General features: G+C 36.2%; 1 protein-coding gene across 4 annotated transcripts in view; it reads left to right on the top strand.

Moving 5' to 3' along the window:
• The window catches only part of LOC150092682 (condensin-2 complex subunit H2-like), a 266,667-nt gene that overhangs the window by 190,185 nt on the left and 51,847 nt on the right, over window positions 1–24,635 (top strand). For all 4 annotated transcript variants that reach the window (XM_090414632.1, XM_090414635.1, XM_090414633.1 and 1 more), the window contains one exon: window positions 12,119–12,185. In XM_090414632.1, coding sequence (XP_090270758.1) covers window positions 12,119–12,185 — 67 coding nt within the window. The remainder of the gene's footprint in view (window positions 1–12,118; window positions 12,186–24,635) is intronic.

Genomic DNA, 24,635 nt, shown 5'->3' on the forward strand with positions numbered 1-24,635 from the left:
GATCCATAAGTTAAAATTGGTTTGAACACAGTCTTGTATACAGCTAATTTAGTGTTCCGACTAATTTCTTTCTTATTCCATATGAATTTATTCAATTGACTTCCCACGATACCAGCTTTGCTGATTCTGTTGTCTATTTCTATATTTAGTTTACCATCTTCAGTAAAAATTGTGCCTAAGTAGCTGAAATGTTTTACTTGTTCCACAGGTTCTCCATTCACAACACAGTTGACATTTTCAATGATTCTGCCTATTTTCATTGTCTTTGTCTTTTTATTGCTGACCTTCATACCATATCTATTACAACAGCTATTCAATTTAGTCAGAGAATCTTGCAGACTTGTAGCGGATTTATTTAGAAGTATAACATCATCCGCATAAAGCAAGGAGCTGACATTAACATCTCCAATTTTGATATCAGGTTTAATACCACATTCCTTCATAATGTGATCCATATAGATAATGAATAACAGAGGGGATAATGTACATCCTTGTCTCACACCAGATTTAACATTAAACCATCTTCCTGTACTTCCTTCAATTCTAACTGCTGACTCACAACTCAAATAAAGACTAAGTATTGCTTGATATAATGCCCCATTGACACCATATAACTGCAGCGTATTGAATAGCTTCTCTCTTGGCACCTTGTCATATGCCTTTTCCAAATCGACAAAACTTAAATACAGATCTTTGTTATATTCCCATGCTTTCTCGACTATTTGTCGTAAAGTGAAGATCTGATCCTGACAGCCTCTATTTGGCCTGAATCCAGCTTGTTCTTCACCAAGCTTTTCTTCCACAATTCTTCTCAACCGTTTCTCAAGTATACTTGCATAGATCTTGCCAGGAACACTCAGTAGGGAAATACCTCTGTAATTCTCACATTCAGTTTTATTTCCCTTTTTATATATGGGAACTATGAGAGCTCTACTCCAATCATCGGGAATTCGTCCCTCTGTCCAGGCTTTCTGAACTATGCAGTGCAGCCACTGTAAGACTCTTATACCACCATACTTCAGCATTTCTGGTTGAATATCATCTACTCCTGCTGCCTTTCCACATTTCAAGCCTTTGATGGCTTTTTCTACTTCAAGTATGGATATGTATTCCTGACTGCATGCCTGGTCAGTGTTTTTTATCACTGTGCTGTCATCACTGCTTGTTTCATTTAGCAGTTTTTCAAAGTAATTACACCATACTTCAAGGATATCTTTTTCTCTTGTTTTCATTTCACCTTTATCATCTCTAATTCCTTTTACAGCACTCTTTCCTCCATTCCTAAGCTTCTTCAACAACCTCCAGAATATTTTGCCACCTTCTTGATATTTATTTTCTATATTCTTGCCAAAGTCCTCCCATGACTTTTGTTTAGCTAGTTTTACACACTGTTTAGCTTTCTTACATTTGTCTCTGTATTCTGTAAGAGTAAAAGCTGACTTATTTGGTAGGAACTTTTGACATGCTTTCTTCTTTTCCTTCACTGCCTCTTTAACTTCCTGTGTCCACCAGGGAGTTCTGATTTTTTTATCCTTGCACACAATCTCACCACATACCTCTCTGGCAGAATCAATCAATGTTTCCTTCAGAGTTTGCCACTGAATCTCCAAGGTTTGATTCCTATTCTCAAACTCTTTCATTTTCTTTTCAATAATATTTCTGTATTTTAGTCTACAGTTCACTTCTGAGAGCTGCTCAACTTTTATTTGCTTTAAAACTTTCTTACATGTTATTCTTTTCAATATGAAATTCAATTTTATCCTGCTCAAGACTAAATAGTGATCACTTCCAATTTCAAATCCTCTGTACACTCTGGTGTCCTGCACCAGGGAGAAAACATCACTATCAACAATAACATAGTCAATGAGACTTTTCTTATTCCTAGCATCTTCTTTCCATGTGAATTTGTGCACATTTTTATGTTGGAACATGGTGTTAGTAATAACCAGTCCATGTCCTGAGCAGAAATCCAACAGGTGTTTGCCATTATTATTAGCTTTGCTCTTTTCTCCAAATTTTCCCAAAATATTTTTGTATGTCTCACAATCATTTCCTACTCTGCTATTTAGATCCCCAACATGGACCAACTTTTCCTTTTTCATTGTGTCAGTTGCTTTTTCTAAAGCCTCAAAAAATTCCTCCACTTCTACCTTAGTAGAACCTTCTGTGGGACCATAGGCACAAATAAGTCTCATTGTCCAGTTCCCCATTCTCATATTTGCCCACATTACTCTCCTTGAGACTGACTGCCATTCAAGAAGATTAGCCTCGTATTTTGTGTTGAATACTATGGCTACTCCTTCTTTTCCTTGATTGTCATTGCCTGAATATAACATTTTGTATTTATTGCTCAGAAAGATCTCACCAGTTTTGGTCTTTTTTGTTTCAGTCACCCCTATTATGTCGATCTGGTACTTATCTAATTCCTCAGCTAGCTCCATTTCTTTGCCATTCAGGCTTCTTACGTTGATAGTACCGATCTTTAACTCTGGTGATGTTGAGTTGGGGTTTGTTTTCAGATTTGTTCCAGTAGCTGACTTTTCGCTGTTCACCCTGGTTCCCTGGCGAAAACAACGGGGGCCTTGTTTAACCGGGCGACGCACCAGCCGGCATGAAATTTTGTCATGTTGTACCATCATTTTTTATTTTGGTTTAACCAATAAGAATACAATTTGGTCGGCTAAATCCCAAATTGCCATCCCATCCTCGTTCGTTCAGTATCAAAGTAGATACCCAACAGGGTGCACCACGAGAAGGTGAGGATTGGACATTAGGTCAGAAGCCCTGGTCGGTTCTCCGCATTCCTTTAAAGGCTATGTGGAGGTCTCCTCTCAGTTATACAGCTTTGACCCTTAAGCACCCCTACTAGTAATTAACTTTAATAAACAAAATGATCTGTTAGAGAATGTCATCTCTCTCGATCCCGACACTGTTCAAAAAAACTTATCATGCTCACTCACCCAGGATTTGTGGTCTGTTGAAATTGTTCACTCAATTAGAAGTCATACATACAAAATTTCTAAATTCCTTTCCAACTTTTTGACCTACCTTGCCAGTCATTCCTATTCTTATATTAAAAATACTGCCAATTTCTTCTCAGAAATTATAGAATTAAACTTGATTCTGATGATCTAATAGTTAGTTTTGACATCAACACTCTTTTCATAAGTGTTCCTCTTAATGACACTTTAACGTAATGAATTCTGGATTCTTCTTTTGTTATGCCTTTATCCCATGTTAAACGGGGTTGACGTTCCCATCTTTAATCTTCTTCCTCCAGGGCATCTTCCCGACTCCATCCTTTTTCCCTAAGATCCTCTGCCATCTTATTCCTTCACCTGAGCTTGGACCTGCCTCTTTTCCTCCTTCCCTCCACCTTCATACACTCCACTCGTTTACCAACATACTCCTCCTCTCTACATGACCAAACCATCTCAGCCTGCTTTCTTGTACCTTCTTACCGATCAGTCCCACCTTGACCGTCCCTCTGATGTAGTCATTCCTTATCATGTCCTTCTTGGTCACACCACTCATCTATCTCAACATCTGCATCTCCACCACCTCCATCTTCACTCTCTTGTCGCACAGGACCCCGCTCATCTTCTTCCAGTTCATCCATCCGCATGTTATTTGGTGCTGTATTTCCTCATCCAGGTCTCCATTCCTCTCGACGACCAACCCAAGGTACTTGAATTTCTTCCCTGAAGTTAACCTTTTACCCTGGAGTTGTATAACCATATCCTCGGCACTCCCCGTTGACATATATTCGGTCTTCACCCGGTTAATTCTCATGCCTCTCTCCTCCAATACCTTTCTCCACTCTTCCAGGATCTTTTCAAGCTTCTCTGGGATGATTCGCAAAGAACAGTGTCATCGGCAAACATCATGCTCCATGGCACCTTAATCTTAATGTCCTCCACTATTACATCCATGACCAGGTCAAAGAGGTAGGTGCTCAGAGCCGATCCCTGATGAAGCCCGACAACAATGGGGAACCCCTCTGTCATGCCGACACTAGACCTGATCTGAGTTTTTGCACCCTCATACATCTCTTTCACTAACCTCACGTACTTCTCCGACACCCCCCCTTCTTCCTCATACACCTCCATACCTCCTGCCTGCCCACTCTGTCATACGCCTTTTCCAGGTCTATAAACACCATATGCAGCTCCACCTGCATCTCCCTATATTTCTCCATCAGTCACCTTAGTGCAAATATTGCATCCATTGTCCCTCTTCCTGGCATAAATCCAAACTGCTCCTCGCTAATTTTCGTTTACCGCCGTATCCTTCCTTCAATTACTCCTTCCCATATCTTCAACGTGTGTGACATCAGCTTGATCCCTCTATAGTTGCCACAATCCTGACCATCTCCTTTTCCTTTGTAGATTGGGAGGAGAATGCTTTTCCTCCATTCCTCTGGTATCTTTTCCTGTTGGGCTATTTTCCTCATCAGATCCCATAACATGCCTGCACCCTCGCTGCCCAGACTTCTCCACACTTCCCCAGGTATCTGGTCCACCCGCACAGCTTTTCCATTCTTTGTTTTTCTCAGTACCCAAAGCACTTCCTCTCTGCTGATGTCCTGCACCAATCCCTCATTTGCCTCTTCATCCTCACACCTCTCTGATCCCTCTGATTTTGTCCTCCTCTTGTAGTACTACTCCTGAGGCATCCTTTATCTGCTTGAATGAGGTTATGTCTTTCGAGGCCTTATCTCTAGCTTTTGCTATTCTCAACAACCGAGCTTCACCACTGTTTCTCTCCAGTACTTCATAAACCTCATCAACTGCCCTTGCCACAGCTCTCTTTGCATTTTTCTTTGCTAATCTATATGCCTCCTTGTCGGCTCTAGTTCCAGTCATATCCCATTTTTTCTTTGCCTCTTTCTTTTCCTTGATCTCCAACTCACCTCCTCATTCCACCACCATGTCTCCTTATCCTCTGGCGGCCCTTTTCCTGATGTTATACTGAGCACTTCTCCAATTTTTCTAATAATCTGACTATTTACATCCCACCATTCTTCCATATCCTTTTCTTCTTTTCCTCTTTTATATCACAGTCTACCACAACCAACATGTGCTGTGTCACTACACCTTCTCCGTTAATCACTGTACAGTTTTTCACCTCCTTCAGATGTTTCCTACGGCACATAATAAAGTCAATCTAACTCTTTCTATCCCCGCTCTTATAGGTTATCAGGTGTCCAACTCTCTTCTTAAACCACGTGTTAGCTATAGCCAGGTCGAAGGCTACAGCATGCGCTACGATTCTTTTACCTTCTTCATTTCTTTCACCACTACTCCAACCCCCGTGCACCCTTTCTTCACCACTTCGTCGTCTTCCTACATGCCCATTCAGGTCTGCTCCGATGATCACTCTCTCACCGTCAGGGATTCCCATTACAACCTGGTCAAGTTCTCCCCAGAATACCTCTTTCTCCTCCTCATCACAACCTACTTGTGGAGCATAGCCACACACTATCGCAGCCATGCTTCCTCCACTCTCAAGCTTAACACTCATAATCCGATCATTCTTCTAACACACCTTGCAGACTCCACCCTTCAGTTCCTTGTCGATGATGATTCCAACTCCGTTTCTTCCATTCTCATTTACTCCGCTGTAAAACAATTTGTATCCTTCAGCCAGCTCCTTTGCTTTGTTGCCCTTCCACCTTGTCTTCTGCATGCACAAGATCTTCAACTTCCTTCTTCTCATCATGTCTGCTATCTCCCTACTCTTCTCATTCATCATACCCACATTCAGCGACCCGATTCTTACTTTACACACGCTATTTTTCTGTTGGACTCTCTTCTTTAGCCAAACCTGTCCTTGGTTCAGTAGCCCAAGCCCCCTTCTCACAGTCCTCAGGTGACAGAACTGTATGTCACATACAGGGGACACCCTAGCCGTTGTCCTTTCTCCATTATCTGACATTTCATCCCTGGTTTTGACATTTTTTTTTTTAATGGCTGGATGCCCTTCCTGATGCCAGCCCACCCCATTTATCCGGGCTTGGGACCAGCACTGAGATGGGCTGGTTTGCCCTCCCCAGTGGCTGGGTTTTGTAATGAATTCTGGATATTAGTTGGAAATCTGTATAAACACATAGAGGGTGTTGCAATGGACTCTCCACTATCACCAGTAAGTATAAAACATTCAAATGTGAAGTATCTTCATGATTAGTATACTTGTGTATAAAGGTTGTTGACTTCACATTATTTAACTTGGTATCCTGTAATAAAAGCTCACCCCATTTTTAGCTATAGTATGCTATGTAATAGTGCTGAAATTGTTCATTGTCATCCAAATCTTAATCACAGTGATGGAGTTTCTCTCCCAAAAATATGAGCAGTTATTATTAAAAATAGTATTAATTTTTTTAATGTGTATGTCCAAAACCTAAGGACAAACACTATTTCTGAGGATTACAACTGCAAATTCAGATGAATCAGCTTGTGACAATTTGTATAACTTACGATTTTGAGTAGAAAGCAAGTACACATTCAGATTTTTGAATTGTGTGCAAAGAGGTCACATGGTATCACTCATCAGGATAAAAGACAAAAGGTTGATCTGAGCAAATTGTGTTCGAAGGAAGCTTTTTCATGAAGGAATAAAGTTGCAAACTTGGATGTCTTGTAATATCTCAAAGACATCAGCTAGATGATTTCACATGGGAAGAATTATTGGAAAGTTTGAAGAAGGCTGCAGAATTACTGATGTTGCCAGAGAGTTTGGAATCTCACATATTCAAGCTCTGATTATACATGGCAGCTTTTCAAACCAATGGAATGTGTTCCAGACATATGCTAAGAGGTTGTCCTCATGTTATCACAAAGCATGAAGACAGATTTTTGGTTATAACAACAAAAGGTAATCAATGCGCCACACGGCAGATCAGCTTAAAAGTCGGCTCTATTCAAACACAGGTACATGGATATCTTGACATGCTGTGACAAGACATCTGTAACAAGTAGACCTATATGCCCAAAGGCCTGTAGTCTGCATTCCTTTATGCACGGCTCATCATAGTGCATGTTTTTAGTGGTGTTGTGTCCATAAAAATTGAACAAAACACCAATGGCCTAATGTACTCTTTACAGATGAAAATCATGTTAGTCTTTCCTCCTGTTCTAGGTAATATTTGATCTAGCATGAAAGTGGTACCCCTTACTATTTCAAGGATGTTCTTGAAAGGGATAGATACGGTAGTGCTGAGGTCATAGTTGTGAGGAGGCATTATGCATTAATGAATGCATTGAGCTACAAGTGCTGGAAAAAGGGACTGACTGGTGAATGATATTGCAACGAAGTTCTTCAATGCCATCTTCGATTGTTCTGATGGTGCTGTAGGCGAAGAATTCATTTTTATGGATGACAATGCCAAACCACATCATACAAAAGCAGTAGAGATACTTCTGGAGACCGGGAATATTAATCACATTGAGTGGCCAGAATGTTCCCCAGATCTCAACCCCATAGAACACTTATGGGATGCAATATGGAGATGTATTGCTGCTCAGAATTCCCCTCCAGAAAACAAACAAGCCTTTTCCTTACTCTGAAGGAGGATTGGAGCAGTTTGCCTCAAAAACTTCTGAATCACTGGGTGTTAAGCATGGTATGACATGAAAACTGCATTGCAGTTTGGGGTGGACATATTTCATACTGAAATATCTCTCTACATAGTTTTCTATAAGCACTGTATGTTAATTTGTTAACTATGTCCTTAGGAAATCTGTAACTTTTGCCAAAAACGTATTGCAATGTAATTTGTATGAAATATATGTCCAAATTTGGTTGTAGTCATGAAAAATTTGTGTGCACACACACACACATTGGATCTTAATAGTATGGTAGTTTTTCATCTATTACCCTGGCAACTACATATAGAAAGATATCACTTTCCATACACTTTCATTGTTATTTTGGAAATTTTTCACACTGATAATGATTTGAGTTTCTTAAACCAAAATACTCATACCATCAATTGGAAGTACTTTAACACTAAAGAATTAATCTGTGACATCTGCTACAGACAGGAAACTGTAGAACTCCTACAGGGTTATTCAAAATGAAGGAACAAGTTGTGCTTGTTTGCAAAATTTTCATGTCCAATGATACAAACACGTGTTATACATCATCTGATAGGAAAAACCATGAGAGTTTACTTTTCCCCACATACTAGAGTGTGCTGTAAGCACTTGAAACAAAACGATCCTTCAGTTGCTTGCTCATAGAGTTAACAAATATGACATTTCTACAGGAGAAAGTGTTTTGTGTTATCAGATTTGCAAAGTGTAATTATGGTTCAGTGTAAATTCTGCACACTCAATTTAAGAAAGAACTTCCTCGTCATAAGCAAATTTACTCATTTTACAAAAAAATTTCAAGAATAATAATGCATCTGTGCCCACCCCCTTGCAAGAACTTTGGCATTGAATTGTAGCAGGAGTGAATTCAATAACTGTCAATAATGATATGTTGTATTACAGGAGGTGTATACATAGAGTGCCTGAATATCTGACAATTTTCCTGTCAGGTTGACATATAACTAATGTTTATATTGCTGGAAATAAAGGATTCATAAACATTCCTTCTTTTTTAAATAACCCTGTATTCTAGAGCTGTCTTCTTGCATCACCACGTGTTGGTCATTCCATTACTCACAACAGAAGAAATTCTTTATTTTTGCATTATCTCCCCCAACAGTTAGCAATTTGGAAAATGAATTTGATACTCATAATTAATGAGCTAAAATATCATTTATGGAAAGTTAGGAAAAAAAAAACATGTTTTGAAAATCAGCAGTATTACATACAAATCTTTTACAGCATTGCATGATTTGATCTATTGTACAGTCTGTTCAATTTTTATATTTAGAAGGAAGCATGCTAGGATGCCCACATTTTGCTGAGGTGATACAGACCACCTCATTGCGCAATATTTTGTCTATTCTGAGAGGTTTTTCATACTTTTCTGTCCTCTTACCTCACTGTGGTCTTATGGTCAACTGTAGGGGATGAGTGAAGAGCAATCCCAGTCAATAAAGGAAAACTCAAGGCAGTTAACTTAAAGAATAACCACCTGGATATGAATTGTCTCCAGATTTTGGTTGTGTTGGTCTTTTGGTTGTTCAGCTGAATGAGACTTAAGATAGACCTAAAGTAGTAGAGCCAAAGGCTCTACTACTTTAGGTCTGTGATGAATACCTTTTTATTTTAACCTCAATAAAAGTCAAGATTAGTCTGTCTAGTGATCCTTTCCATATTGTATAGGAATATATACATCCCAAAATCTCATAATAGTGCTTCATAGTTTAAACACACCAAGAAAGGAAAAAATAGATTATGATAATGTTATTTTCAACCATTGAATATTATACAAGGAAACATATAAAACTGGGTTTTAATTGGTCAGAGATTTTTTTTACATGTGTTGAGTGATTTTATACAGGTGTGTTCTATAATTGGTTGCAAAGTTGAACTCCAATGTGTTGAGTGATCTTATGAGTGTTTTCCGTATATCACCAAGGATCCCTTGGTGATATATTCGTGATTAAGGCTGCCTCTTGAACGGATCACTACTGCAGCTTCTTTGATGTTGTGGGTATGAAAGTCTTCTTCTAAGAAAGGCATAGTACTTTTATCCCATTCAATGTTGTGGTTGGTATTAGAGAAATGGAGAGCTAAACTGGAATTGTCTTCTCTGTTGTTGTTAACATCCCCGATGTGTTCTTTTTGTCTTATCTCTAAACTTCTAGAAGTCCTATATAATTTAAACCACAAGAGCAAGGAATGTTGTAAACTCCAGAATGTTTATAGAAAGCAATCTTGTCCTTTGGTAATTGTAACAAGTTGCAAACTGTCTTTATTGATTTGGAGGCCACTCGTATCTCATGAGGTCTTAGCAGTTTTGCAATTTTCTGTGAAACTGCCAGCAAAAGGAATGGAAATAGAAGACCTGTTGTAAGTTTCTTGGGTTTGCTGTTGGGATGATCCTTGGTGATATATGGAAAACACTCATAAGATCACTCAACACATCAGAGTTCAACTTTGCAGCCAATTATAGAACGCACCTGTATAACAATGACTGCTAACATACACACTTCATGCGTTTGATGTAATGTTTCATTTGAATTTTGATAATATTTAGCATTCGGTTATGTTTTAACCTGATACTTTAGCTTGTTTCTGTTCTGTTTTAAGCTGTTTTGTTGCTTTTTGTATGCCCAGATGAAGCCAACAGTCAAGTCGGCAAAACTATATCCCTGTAAAAAAAATCTCCGACCATTTAAAACCAAGTTTTATGTTTCCTTGTATAAAAAAATAGATTAATTTGTTGAACTTACTAATAGTGTACTGGTTTTCTACCCAGCATTTTCACAACACAAGCATACAGACTACAGTAAATCACTAGAAACATTTCAGTTTGTGACTCCACTCAACTAATGTCTTAACATGGCACCACCTATGGGCCAGGTAACCATAAAGTTAATTTGAGGAAGTCAGACTATCTGGTCTGAGAATGACTCTCTCCCAGATCTTTGGAAAATGCGATCTTTAGGACATTAATTCTATGGCAGTCACAAATTGAATTGTTTCTAATGATTGCTGGCCTGGTTGGCCAAGTGGTTAGTGTATCTGCTCTCCAGCCAAAAGACTGTGTGTTCGAATCCCGCCATGGGGATGGATGTTTGTGATTGTCTGTGAAAATACTAGTGGTTGTGGTGGAGAGTAGATGGCATTGGTGTAGATGATGTAGTTCGCTGTAGTTGGTGAATTGAGTGGTGGAGACAGAATTGTAGATTAGGTGCCCTCCCTCTATGAACCTTTGTACTCCTTAGAGGTGTCACGTAATAATAATAATAATTTAGTGTAGTGTACTTGTCACAGTTATAATTTGAAGATATTGGGTAGAAAACCAGCAGAATATTAGTAAGTTCAGTAAATTAATTTATTTTTTTACTTTCTTGGTGTTGTTTATACCTTGAAGCACAATTATGAATAATCAACACCATCTAAGCCTCTTGATACATGTACAAATTTGCTGTTCAATATGGGTGAACCAACAGCCTGCATATAACATGTGGCCTAGTTGTGAAGATGCTTCATGTGCAAACTTTTGTTTGCCTACACTTAGATAAAGGATTAAAACAAGAATAAAATTTCTTGTCTGGTATAATTTACTTTATAACCATGCAAAAAAACTTTTTTGATTATGCATAGTATTTTGTATATCCTTGAGGATACATGCCATGAAATGCTATTGTCTTCTTTGAAGCAATCTGCTGCATTTGACAGATTAGTTTATAAAGATCACCTCTTTATTCTTTTATCTTAACTACAACTTGTTCATTTGTATATATTGTATTAAATTATATTTGTGTTTAATCATATTTCTGTTTTCTTAATAAAATAGTGTTAACTGAGTTCCAACTTTTCTCTCACACTATTTTTGCTAAGTATTATTTAAAAATATGCAGTTTATAAATATAGTTGTATGTTATTTTCACATATTCTTCAGTTAAATTATTATTTTTGTCAAACTTTTTTTTAAATTATACATTGTTAATAAAAAAAAATTACAGGCTATCCAAAATCCACTTCTTTCCTAATTCTCTATCATATACAGCCGCATTTGTATAAATACTTCACTGGTTACTAACTATGCTGCCTATATTAGCAGTGAAGACTGACAAATTGCATATGTCAAGATAATTTGCAACTTTGCATGCTATTAAATTAGAAATGCCACAATGTCAGAATTCTTGCATTTCTTCATATTTATAATGAAGACTATTTAATTCTTACAGCTAGGCTTCTTCCCGAGATATTTCATTGTGAAATAGAAAAAAAAAAATTTAGTTACTGTTGATTTAAATACATCAGCAGTTATTTTCAGTTCTTTATAGTATTATGAAGAGCTGCTTTAAAGGTATATAGATATCTATCCAAAAACTTTTGCTGTAAACTGAATTGAAAGTAGGAATTTCATTCTTTTTTTTAGCCAGTTGCCCAAACACAGTATAGCTGACAGTTTTTTTTTTTTTTTTTTTTTTTTTTGATTGTTTAGATTTATTACATTTTTTTAAGTTCTCATAAATTATTTACAGAAAGAAAAGAAAAATGCAGTACACCCTGAGAATATTAAAGAGATGGAGGAAGAAAGATTTTCTAAGGGTACTTAATATATTTTGTTTTGCTTTTGTAATAGTTTCATAGCAAAAATGCACCCTAACAAGCTTACTGTGGATTTTCATAAAGTCATAAACACTTGAGATGGTTTAAATTATTCTATATTATTGTAATAGTTATAATTTTTACAGTAAGTAAACATAAATTCTTGCGATTGTGCCTACTCTGTAGTAGTAAGGATCTATAAAATGCATATAGGTACCTTATTTTAATGCTCTCAAAGACAAGAGGAGTTACTCATTAGCATTCATTTGAAATGGTTTTTCTAATTAGTTTTTATTTATTTTATTCTTATTTTTTTATATATTAACTATTCCAGCCAGTTTAACATAAATGATCAACAGCTACTTGAAGAATAGTACATGCTATAGACTAGAATAATAATGATAAGACTTTTCTTGTATCACTTTTCAATAGAAAGGATACTAAACAAGTTTTTTTTAACACTATATTTTAACTATATAATTTTAAAAGCATCATTATATTCTACTGTTTGTGAAATGTTTTGACTTCCAAAATTTTTGACCTTCACATTAGGGTCATCATCTGGAGTATATACATATATACAAAGAAACAAGCCGCACTGCAATTTACATAGTATGCTAAAATTACTGATCAACCGTTAAAACTATTGGCCCGACTCTGGTGGGGAAAAAAAAAACTTTCTACATCAAAGATAGAATTCTGTTATTATTATTATCTATTAGGTTACAAAATTAAATTAAGCTGGAGAGCAACACATTCACAAAAAAATAATAATAATAATAATAAACAAACAAAAATAAAAAATAATAAAAATTAATTATATAAGTATACATATAAATTACAACAAACTGATATGGATAGTTGCCAATAAAAGTTGAAAAATTTCTTAGAGTCCTAATGGCAGGGTTTGCAGGGAAACTAAGTAGGCTGAATGTGTGCCATTAACATTCTTGAGATTTTTATGCCACCATTATTGTTAAGATTAGGGTGGTTAATCAAAATTTATCAGGCATCTTTAAATTTCGGTTCCTACCAGGTTTTTGTATGATGTAAAGAACAAGTACTTTTCCAATCAGTTTGGTGTAGGTTGTTAAAAGCATGATCTGAGAGGCCTGCTTCACCAAAATTGTTAAATATAATGTGTCATCTGTGTTCTTTTTTTATAGATAGGGATTGTACATCCAGTTTCCCCAGTATAATGTAAGTTAGAGGTGCAATAGATGCATTAAACTCCAGGGTGGGCCAATGGGGAGAGGATTCTTAGAGGAGTTGAAATAAAAGTTGAGTTTAAAATAAAAAAACATTCAACTCCTCTAAGGTAAAATCCCTATCCGTTAAAAAAAAAAAAACCATTATATTTAACATTGGTGAAGCAGGCCTCTCAGATCATGCTCTTAATACTCTACACCAAAGTGATTTTGGAAAAGTACTTGTTCTTTACATCATACAAAAACCTGGTATGAACTGAAATTTAAAGAAGCCTGTGAAATTTTGATTAACCACCCTAATCCTAGCAATAATAGTGGCATAAAAATCCCAAGAATTTGAATGGCACACATTCAGCCCACTTAGTTTTCCAGCGAACCCTGACATTAGGACTCTAAGCAATTTTTCAACCTTTATTGGTCACTATCCATACCAGCTTGTTGTAATTTATACGTATACTTATATAAGTAATTTTATTATTATTATTATTTTTATTTTTTGTGAATATGTTGCTCTCCAGCTTAATTTAATTTTGTAACCTAATAGATAATAATAATAACAGGACTCTAGCTTTGATGTAATAAGAGATTTTTTTCCACCAGAGGTCAGGCCAATAGTTTTAATAGTTGATCAGTAATGTTGGATTCTAAATGAAGAGAAATGAAAATTGTTAATACTTCTTTCAGAATCCAACATAATCCTCCATATCAAAGGCAAGACTTGTAAATATTATTTGTTGTTTGTCTCTTGCTTATAGTGTGTTATTCATATAATTGCCTTGAATTTTGTTTATTATTATTTAATAATATAATCTTAAGTAATGTAATAGTTATAAAAAGGACTCTGTATAAAAATGTCATTCATTTTATTTAATTTATTCCTATAATAATATTGTAAGAAATTATATATATGTAAGTTTAATGTACCCTATGTGAAATATGATATTTTTTATTTAACATTACTGAAAGAGAAAGTAATTTTATGTAATTCTTCTGATTGAATTTGATTGGCTGTTGTCAAGGAAACAGAGTTAATTTTAGATAGCACGTGCATGGAGCCTTAGCTATGGTATTCGAAAGGAGAAGGAGTTGATATGAGCTGAACTGGCTAGAACCGGATTTTGGCGGGAAGAATGAAGGTATTTTATTGGAGAACGAAGGTAAACAGGGGAGAAAGCTTATGGACAGCAAGGAGTGAAGTAAGGGGTGGCAGTAATGGGGATTTGGAAATGCCGTAAATAGATTATGAAAGGCCCTGGAAATTAATAAGCAATTCGGAATATTTCTACGGGATTCTAAAATTACGACGAATTCCAGTTTTGAAGAAGAACAGTGCAAGGCTGAATTTAATGCATAGTAATAAATAAGGAATAAGTAGATTACCTAATACGAGTGCGTCATGACTTATGAAGCTCTATGTTTAACATTTCAGTTATTATAGTGAAGATTTCTTTTGAATAGTGTTGCTTCAGAGTGATAGTTAACTACAGTTTTAAGTGTGCATATAGTGAATCCAATGTGTCAAAGATGTAACCTGGTAAGAGCAGTCCATTTTTTTTATATTTCAGCATGAAGATATAAGAGTTAGCTCCGCCTGATATATCTTAACATTAACTGTGGCGTTCTACTAAAAATAGCCGAAGTATGGAGCTTTAAAGTGTTTCCCCCTTGAAGTGATAACTGCCTCATAATTAAATTAAGTGTTTTAGTTGACTAAGAGAGAATTAGAGAATTCTGCTTTAAGAATAATTACTGTGAGATTCTGTAACATTGAACTGTGTGAACCATCTTCAATTATTCGGATGAATATAGTATTGACAGCTGAATGTGCGATGTCTAATGTTTTATGTTTGTTATGAGTATTTGGACTAAGCTGATTTGCATTACCTTGGTTTTAAAGTTTTACTTAAATGTACATGTTCTATAACCCTGTATTAAATGTTTATTTTATTGGATTGAATTTGTTGTTTGCCTGATTTTTCTTCGTTGCACCGCTCATAAAGTTTATCGGACCTTGCGGAAGCCTTAAATATTAACTTTAAACTCGGCCTGTAGAAAAGTGAGATTGCTAAAGTTAGTTGATGATTGATTCCACTATATTATATAGACTAATCTGAATATAGGGTGGTGCAGGATAATATAAATTTCTCTATATTTGGATTAGTAATCAACCAACAATTAATTAAGATAATAAAAAACAGTTAATTTAAATAAAAACTATGTTCTAACAAGATGGCAGATTCAGAGCCAGGATGTACGATCCAACAGTAACTATAGCATACCATGTAGATTGTAGTGCAGCTTGCTTCTTTGTATATGTGTGTATATTCCAGATGATGTCCTTAATGTAAAGATCGAAACGTCAAGTGTTTATTTTGGTGTATATTAAACTAAAGTTTTACTCTAACATGGTAGTTGTTTCCATAATTTTCATGATGCAAATTACAGTGCGATTACTAAATATGCTTCTTGTCCTCCTCTGTCCTGTTTTTTGAAAAATATCTTTCTGAAAAATTTTTCTTTCTTTACCAAATATTTGTACAGTATGACATTTGGAAAATAAGAATGGTGCAATTAAAACAAAAAAAATGGTGACATGTTTTTAAATTTATTAAGTTTTGTTGCAAATTAGCTCCATTCAGAGTTCAAAGAATAAAAATAGTAGTATTCATGAAGTAACTGAAAAAGCTTGTGAAAGGCCTCTTTTGGCATACTGTACCACCTCATTAAAATAGCAGGCTTATAGTGGTGTCTTAAGTTTTAGGAAGAAAAAAAAAGATGCACAGAGCTGGGTATGGTGAGTACAGTAGTTGAGAAAGTATGCAAATTTCTTATCCTGCCTATGAAAAACTATAAAGATGAATGCGTTTTGGCTTGGACTGCTGTCATGGAAGAGGAATTAACTGACTTGTTTTTGGTGGTGAAGTCACATACGACTAAGTCTCCGCTGCAAACATATCAGCATATCTAAAAATATATTGGATTAACAGTTTAATCATTTGGAATAAACTCTTTGTGCAGAGTTCATTTACTGTCATAGAATGTTATCTGCACTATTTTGATTTTTGACCTCATCATCATCATCAAATTCCTGCCATGTACCCTCAAGGGGTGTATAGGATATGACAGTACTACATGAAAAATTTACATCATTACTAACTTCCTATCTACAATTTTCCTCCAAATCAGTCTGTTACTTGTCAAGACTCCAACATTATCAGATCTTATATTTCTATCGTCTAACGCACTTTGTACTGTATCAATCCACGTATAGCTTGGTCTTCCTCTGGGTCGTTTTCCTGCCAACCTGGCAGAGAACTTGTTTTGCTAATCTTTCCTCTCCCATTCTATTTAAGTGACCATACCACCTGAGATTAGCTCTGCTAATGCATTCCTGGATGCTGACAATGTCAAGTTCTTTCCTAATATCCTCATTTTTAATATGATATTGCCATTGATGCCATCTGTTCACGCCTATAATCTTTCTCAAGACTCTCATATCTGCGGTCTCTAGTCTTTGGTCAAGTGTTTTACTTCTGACCCAGCTCTCAGATCCATAAGTTAAAACTGGTTTGAACACTGTCTTGTATACAGCTAATTTAGTGTTCTGACTAATTTCTCTCTTATTCCATGTGAATTTATTCAATTGACTTCCCACCATACCAGCTTTGCTGATTCTGTTGTCTATTTCTATATTTAATTTACCATCTTCAGTAAAAATCGTACCTAAGTAGCTGAAATGTTTTACTTGTTCCACAGGTTCTCCATTCACAACACAGTTGACATTTTCAATGCTTCTGCCTATTTTCATTCTCTTTGTCTTTTTATTGCGGACCTTCATACCATATCTATTACAACAGCTATTCAATTTAGTCAGAGAATCTTGCAGACTTGTAGCGGATGAAGTATAACATCGTCCGCATAAAGCAAACAGCTGCCATTAACATTTCCAATTTTGATATCGTGTTTAATACCACTTTCCTTCATAATGTGATCCATATAGATAAGGAATAACAGAGGGGATAATGTACATCCTTGTCTCACACCAGATTTAATATTAAACCATCTTCCTGTACTTCCTTCAATTCTAACTGCTGACTTACAATTCAAATAAAGACTAAGTATTGCTTGATATAATGCCCCATTGACACCATATAACTGAAGCGTATTGAATAGCTTCTCTCTTGGCACCTTGTCATGTGCCTTTTCCAAATCGACAAAACTTAAATACAGATCTTTGTTATATTCCCATGCTTTCTCGACTATTTGTCGTAAAGTGAAGATCTGATCCTGACAGCCTCTATTTGGCCTGAATCCAGCTTGTTCTTCACCAAGCTTTTCTTCCACAATTCTTCTCAACCGTTTCTCAAGTATACTTGCATAGATCTTGCCAGGAACACTCAGTAGGGAAATACCTCTGTAATTCTCACATTCAGTTTTATTTCCCTTTTTATATATGGGTACTATGAGAGCTCTGCTCCAATCATCGGGAATTCGTCCCTCAGTCCAGGCTTTCTGAACTATGCAGTGCAGCCACTGTAAGACTTTTATACCACCATACTTCAGCATTTCTGGTCGAATATCATCTACTCCTGCTGCCTTTCCACATTTCAAGCCTTTGATGGCTTTTTCTACTTCAAGTATGGATATGTATTCCTGACTGCATGCCTGGTCAGTGTTTTTTATCACTGTGCTGTCATCACTGCTTGTTTCATTTAGCAGTTTTTCAAAGTAATTACTCGATACTTCAAGGATGTCTTTTTCTCCTGTTTTCATGTCATCTTTATCATCTCTAACTCCTTTTACAGCACTCTTTCCTCCATTCCTAAGATTATTCAACAACCTCCAGAATATTTTGCCACCTTCTTGATATTTATTTTCTATATTCTTGCCAAAGTCCTCCCATGACTTTTGTTTAGCTAGTTTTACACACTGTTTAGCTTTTTTACATTTGTCTCTGTATTCTGTAAGAGTAAAAGCTGACTTATTTGCCAGGAACTTTTGATATGCTTTCTTCTTTTCCTTCACTGCCTCTTTAACTTCTTGTGTCCACCAGGGAGTTCTGATTTTTTTATCCTTGCACACAACCTCACCACATGCCTCTGGCAGAATCAGTCAATGTTTTCTTCAGAGTTTGCCACTGAATCTCCAAGGTTTGATTCCTGTTCTCAAACTCTTTCATTTTCTTTTCAATAATCTTTCTGTATTTTAGTCTACAGTTCACATCTGAGAGCTGCTCAACTTTTATTCGCTTTAAAACTTTCTTACATGTTATTCTTTTCAATATGAAATTCAATTTTATCCTGCTCAAGACTAAATAGTGATCGCTTCAATTTCAAATCCTCTGTACACTCTGGTGTCCTGCACCAGGGAGAAAACATCACTATCAACAATAACATAGTCAATGAGACTTTTCTTATTCCTAGCCTCTTCTCTCTATGTGAATTTGTGCACATTTTTATGTTGGAACATGGTGTTAGTAATAACCAGTCCATGTCCTGAGCAGAAATCCAACAGATATTTGCCATTATTATTAGCTTTGCTCTTTTCTCCAAATTTTCCCAAAACATTTTTGTATGTCTCACAATCATTTCCTACTCTGCTATTTAGATCCCCAACAAGGACCAACTTTTCCTTTTTCATTGTGTCAGTTGCTTTTTCTAAAGCGTCAAAAAATTCCTCCACTTCTACCTTAGTAGAACCTTCTGTGGGACCATAGGCACAAATAAGTCTCATTGTCCAGTTCCCCATTCTCATATTTGCCCACATTACTCTACTTGAGACTGACTACTATTCAAGAAGATTAGCCTCATATTTTGTGTTGAATACTATATCTACTCCTTATTTTCCTTGATTGTCATTGCCTGAATATAACATTTTGTATTTATTGCTCAGAAAGATCTCACCAGTTTTGGTCTTTTTTGTTTCAGTCACCCCTATTATGTCGATCTGGTACTTATCTAATTCCTCAACTAGCTCCATTTCTTTGCCATTCAGGCTTCTTACGTTGATAATACCGATCTTTAACTCTCGTGATGTTGAGTTGGAGTTTGTTTTCAGATTTGTTCCAGTAGCTGACTTTTCGCTGTTCGCCCTGGTTCCCTGGCGAAAACAATGGGGGCCTTGTTTAACCGGGCGACGTCCCAGCCGGCATGAAATTTTGTCATGTTGTACTATCATTTTTTATTTTGGTTTAACCAATAAGAATACAATTTGGTCGGCTAAATCCCAAATTGCCAGCCCATCCTCGTTCGTTCAGTATCAAAGTAGATACCCAACATTGTGCACCAGAGAAGGTGAGGATTGGACATTAGGTCAGAAGCCCTGGTCGGTTCTCCGCATTCCTTTAAAGGCTATGTGGAGGTCTCCTCTCAGTTATACAGCTTTGACCCTTAAGCACCCCGATTTTTGACCTTCCTAGGTTAATTATTTTGATCACTATTCTGCACTCTTTCACTTAGTTTGGGGATCATACTGAAAACGTGATGTTTTCAGTATGATTCCAAATGTAATGATTAAATTTAAAAAGTTTTAGTTTCTTTTAGTGGCTTCAGTGAGTTTGCCACAGTTCAATGTTCTTTTGATCATCATTTAATGCATGTGGAACAGACCATGCATAAACTTTCATTTTTGTTACATCTTCAGTAATTATTTCATGAATTATTTTCTTCTTAACACATATATCTCTCCTGAAATCAGTCTTAATGCTCTACATCAGTTGTTGTTTATTTATGATTTCCCAAACTTTTGAATTAATCCTTTATGCAGACTATTTTTGATGGTCTAGGATGTTCCATTGTCTTCTAGTGATTTTCTGCATGATGGAAACCTTTCTGCACTCAAAAGCACATATATTTCATAGACAGTTATCATTGTAAACTTGATTCATCATCTCCAGTATTCGCTGTTGCTTTTACGTAGCTTAACACAAAACTTAACTTTGGCATTCTTTGTTCCATTTGAATTTCACAACACAAACACACAAGGTACTTAGCTCTCAAAACATTTTAACATGGTCATATGAGTAATGAGAGTGTACACAATGAATAATACCTTTTCATCAGATTGTTCAAGGAGTTGTCTAAGGTCATTCACTCTCACACAGTAAATAGAAACCAAGGACCTATATATCAAGCATCTGGAAATTATTAATTAGTATATGTAGTATTTGTGACCTCTCTTATGCCATCATAATGGTACAAATGTACTATAGGGTTACAAATAAACCTTTTGTGGGTAAAAAAAAAAAAACACTTGTTAATTATTCATAATTTTTTACTTCTATTCTGTCACTATTCATTTCATTTAAGTCTTTCAAAGTAATTATTCCAGACATCTAAAATATCCTTATCTTCAATTTCCATGTCACCTTTATCATCTTTGATTCCTTTACAATCTTCCTTCCTTTCTAAGCTTTTTCAATAGCCTTCAGAATATTCTATGTTCTTACTGAAATATTCCCATGACTTGTTTAGTTACTTAGCAGGTTTTTAATCCTAGAAATTCGTCTTTTTCATCCTGTGTACAAGCAGATTGGCCAGAGCACACGCATAAGGATTATTATTATCATTACACAGATATGTCCAAGGAATCAGAAGACTCATTGAACGAGATCCATTATTCACACACTAGCTATTATTCAGAACATTATATAGACATCATGTCATTTTTTTTTTCCTTGGATTGATTCCATTAATATCAAACTAGTCAGAATCCCCAAAGATTATAAAAAATAAAAAACATTGTTCATTATTTTTGCTTGATTATACAGTAAATTTTACTAGACAAGAAATTAATTTGTTTTAATCTTTTACCCAAGATTGAGCAAATAAAAGTTGATACATCATTAAATTATCTTCACAAATAGACTAATTGCACATGGAGGCAGATGACTTCATAATCAAATTGCCTTAGTATAATGCACAGCACATTTTCTTTCAGTCATGTATATTACCATGTATTATAGACAGACTTACTACCCAGATGAGATAGTAGGAGAGAAAGAAAGAAAAAAAATCTCAACATCTTTATATCATGTGGTCAGAGGCTTTTGTTCTCTCGCTCTCTCTCTATTAGTCTCATTCAGCTCAACGACCAAAAGACTAACTGGAACTAAAATACTGAGATCACTGGTACCTAAGGTGGTCAGCCTTTACTTTTCTGAGTTGACCTTCACTGCCTGGGATTGCTCTCTCTAGTCATTCCTACAGTTCACCTAAGACCACAGTGAGCTAAGGGGATGAAGCAGTGTGAAAAGCCTCATGTAATAAGAATAGACAGAATTTTATTTCCTCATGATGAATATCACATAATGTGGGTGGTCTGCACCACTGATACGTTATCAAAAAATCATATCTTCTAGAATGCTTCTTTCTAAATATAAAATTCACCAAACTGGACAACAGAATTTCCATAATAAAATATAGTAAAGCATTTGTCATACTGCTCTTTTTCATATGCAGTTCTTTTTTTTCTGACTTTCCATAAATGATATTTTAACTCATTAATTATAAACTTCAAAATTCTTTTCCAATTGCTAACAGTAAGGAGTATTACAAAAAATAAAATAATTAAAAAACACTTGTTCTGCCATAAGTGAGAGAATACCCAACACGCTAAATAGCCTGTTACAGGTTAGATCAATAATGTTAAAATATCTCTAGTTGATAGCATTTATTGGAAGGCAACCATATGCAGTTTCCAAGTAAGATTCCTCCAATTGTGGTATCCTTGGAACAGTGGCACTTGAAGTGCCACTGGTAGGCATTGGTATCCAGCTGTCGGAAGTTTGTGGTAGAAAACTTTAAATACCATATTTACTCAGATATAACTTGGACTTTTTTTCCCAAAATGAAAGTTAAAAAATCTTGGTGTAAGATATATGCAGGAATTTTCAGAAACTAAAGTTTTCAGGAAAAAACTGAAAATGGGTCTGACTTATCAAGAATCTCCTATTTGCTATTGCTACTTCCATCCTCGAGAGCGGACGTCCTAGAGTCTACCCAAATAGCATCATCTTCTCTCCCATCTAGGGCATTAGAGATGCCAGTTTTGAAAAAAAACTCTTGGCAATTCTTTCTGACAAAATCATTTCCCAAGCTCCACAATTCAGTTACACAACAGTTCTAATGATGGTCTCTATGAAGACGTGCATATGATTGGTGCAATATTGACAAAAGATTGCGCAACTCAACAACAAAGGCAAGCAAACATTTGTTGAATTGAAATGCTGATTCTCTTCAACCGAATTCCAAAATATCTGAAACTGCCATAATGACATTAGTTTTATCACATTCATGTTGGTGTGGTGAATGTGTTATAACACTTGCAGCAATAGAATTCAACCCTTCGGTTGAATTCTATTACTGCTTGTTTGCTTGCCGCTTCCATGTCAGGCTGACTTACACACGCATTATACAGCATATTAGTTTCATTTCACTGGTACAGATTTATTTGAAGTCAGCCTTTGTGATCCGTTCTAATGACAGATTTTAAATGCAATCGAACACTTTTTCTTGTAATTGAAAATTTGGACAAATGTTTGGACAATAGGTTTTAGTTAGATACTGTTTTGCATACAATGTATGGTTTTGCTTGAGTCTATACAGCATAGTTTCTGTGGGAGGAGACACGTTAGTGCTGTTTTTATCCCAGTTGTCTCTAATTGCACTATTTATTGACAAATATATTACACAGACTGCAAATTCCTCTGTACCTTATTCATTGATACAATAAAACTACTTGTTTTTCTTGCATCTGCAGTATAGTTGTTGGGGATGGCATGTTGTCATGGAGAGCGAGTTACTATCGCGCCAATGTGAATGTGTTCAACTGTGTCGAGCTATATGCAAAACTTTTTAATTTCTTATTTTGTAAAGTAAAATTAGTGGTGCGAGTTATACGGGAGGGTGAGTTATATTTGAGTAAATATGGTATTTCTTTATATCAGGTTTTGCTGTTATTAATGGAAGGTGCGTTAGTGACAGAATGATGTAGCAGTCTTAGAGTTAAGCACAGAATGTTGTAGTATTTAGGAACAGTCTCAGGTCTTGAGCCATTGTAATCATTTATTCCAAATAGCTGGAGATGAAAATCCAGAACATACCAGAGAGATCAGTGCATGTGAGTTTGGCATGTAATGATGGTGTACAACCTCATCACTACTAGCCAGATATGGTGAAAAGGGGCTAGAGGTTTGTGTGTGTGTGTGTGTGTGTGTGTGTGTGTGTACACACACACACACACACACACACACACACACACACTTCTTTTACTGGAAGACAACCATATGCAGTTTTCAAGACAACCATATGCAGGTTTCAAGCAACGTTGATTTTCTTTTCAAGCGTTGTGTACACACACACACAATGCTTCAAAAGAAATCAATGGGCAAGGCACATCATGCAATGTAATGAGTTATGTTTTTAGCCAGTATAGAGGAATATGATGCTCCCAAGACAGTGCAACTGTGTCCTAGTTAAATGGCTATGAGAAGGGAACTGAAGGAGTTTCAAGACTGCGTTGTTGTAGGATGCTATGTTGCAGGCCTATCGGTTTGACAAATTGTTGACAAATTGGGCCATTTCAGGTTAACAATCAGTGATACCCTACTGTGATTGAAGCACAGAGAGTCACTGCAAGTCCTACCTGCAGTGGATGATCCACCACACTCACAGAACATGACTGTAGGGTGCTACAAAGGATAATATGTTAAAAACTGCTATTCGTTGGCTGACATTGATTGCAGGTTCTAGGCATCGACCAGAACATGAATCTGCACAAAAACATTCTGAACCAAGACTCACAGCATGGGTTCCATGGTAGGACTGCAATACACAACCCCCACATTACCCAAACCAACATGCAACGTCATTTTCAGTGGTGCAAAAAGAGCATGTACAGTGAGAATAGAAACTTGGAAAGCTGTATTGTGGACAAACTAATCATACTACACCCTCTACTGAGCACTTTCATGGATGGGTGTAGCAGATGTCTGCTTAACTGCTGTTACCAGAGTGCATAACCCAGACTATTAAATTTGGAAGGGGCAGTGTGATGGTATGTTTTTCCTGGTTTGGCCTCAATCTCTGTTTGTTGTGCATTGAACATTGAGAGGTATCAGAACATTCTGGACGATGCAATACTTTCTACTTTGTGGCATTTCTATGGAACTGACATTGTCTCTTTCAGCAAGACAATGCGGCATGTCATAAGGCTGCTGCTGTAATTACGTGGTTTGTGGACA

Source organism: Typopeltis vanoorti, chromosome 25, assembly GCF_054136105.1.
Source record: "Typopeltis vanoorti isolate ZY-2024b chromosome 25, IOZ_Tvanoo_1.0, whole genome shotgun sequence".
Taxonomy (NCBI): Eukaryota; Metazoa; Arthropoda; class Arachnida; order Uropygi; family Thelyphonidae; genus Typopeltis; species Typopeltis vanoorti.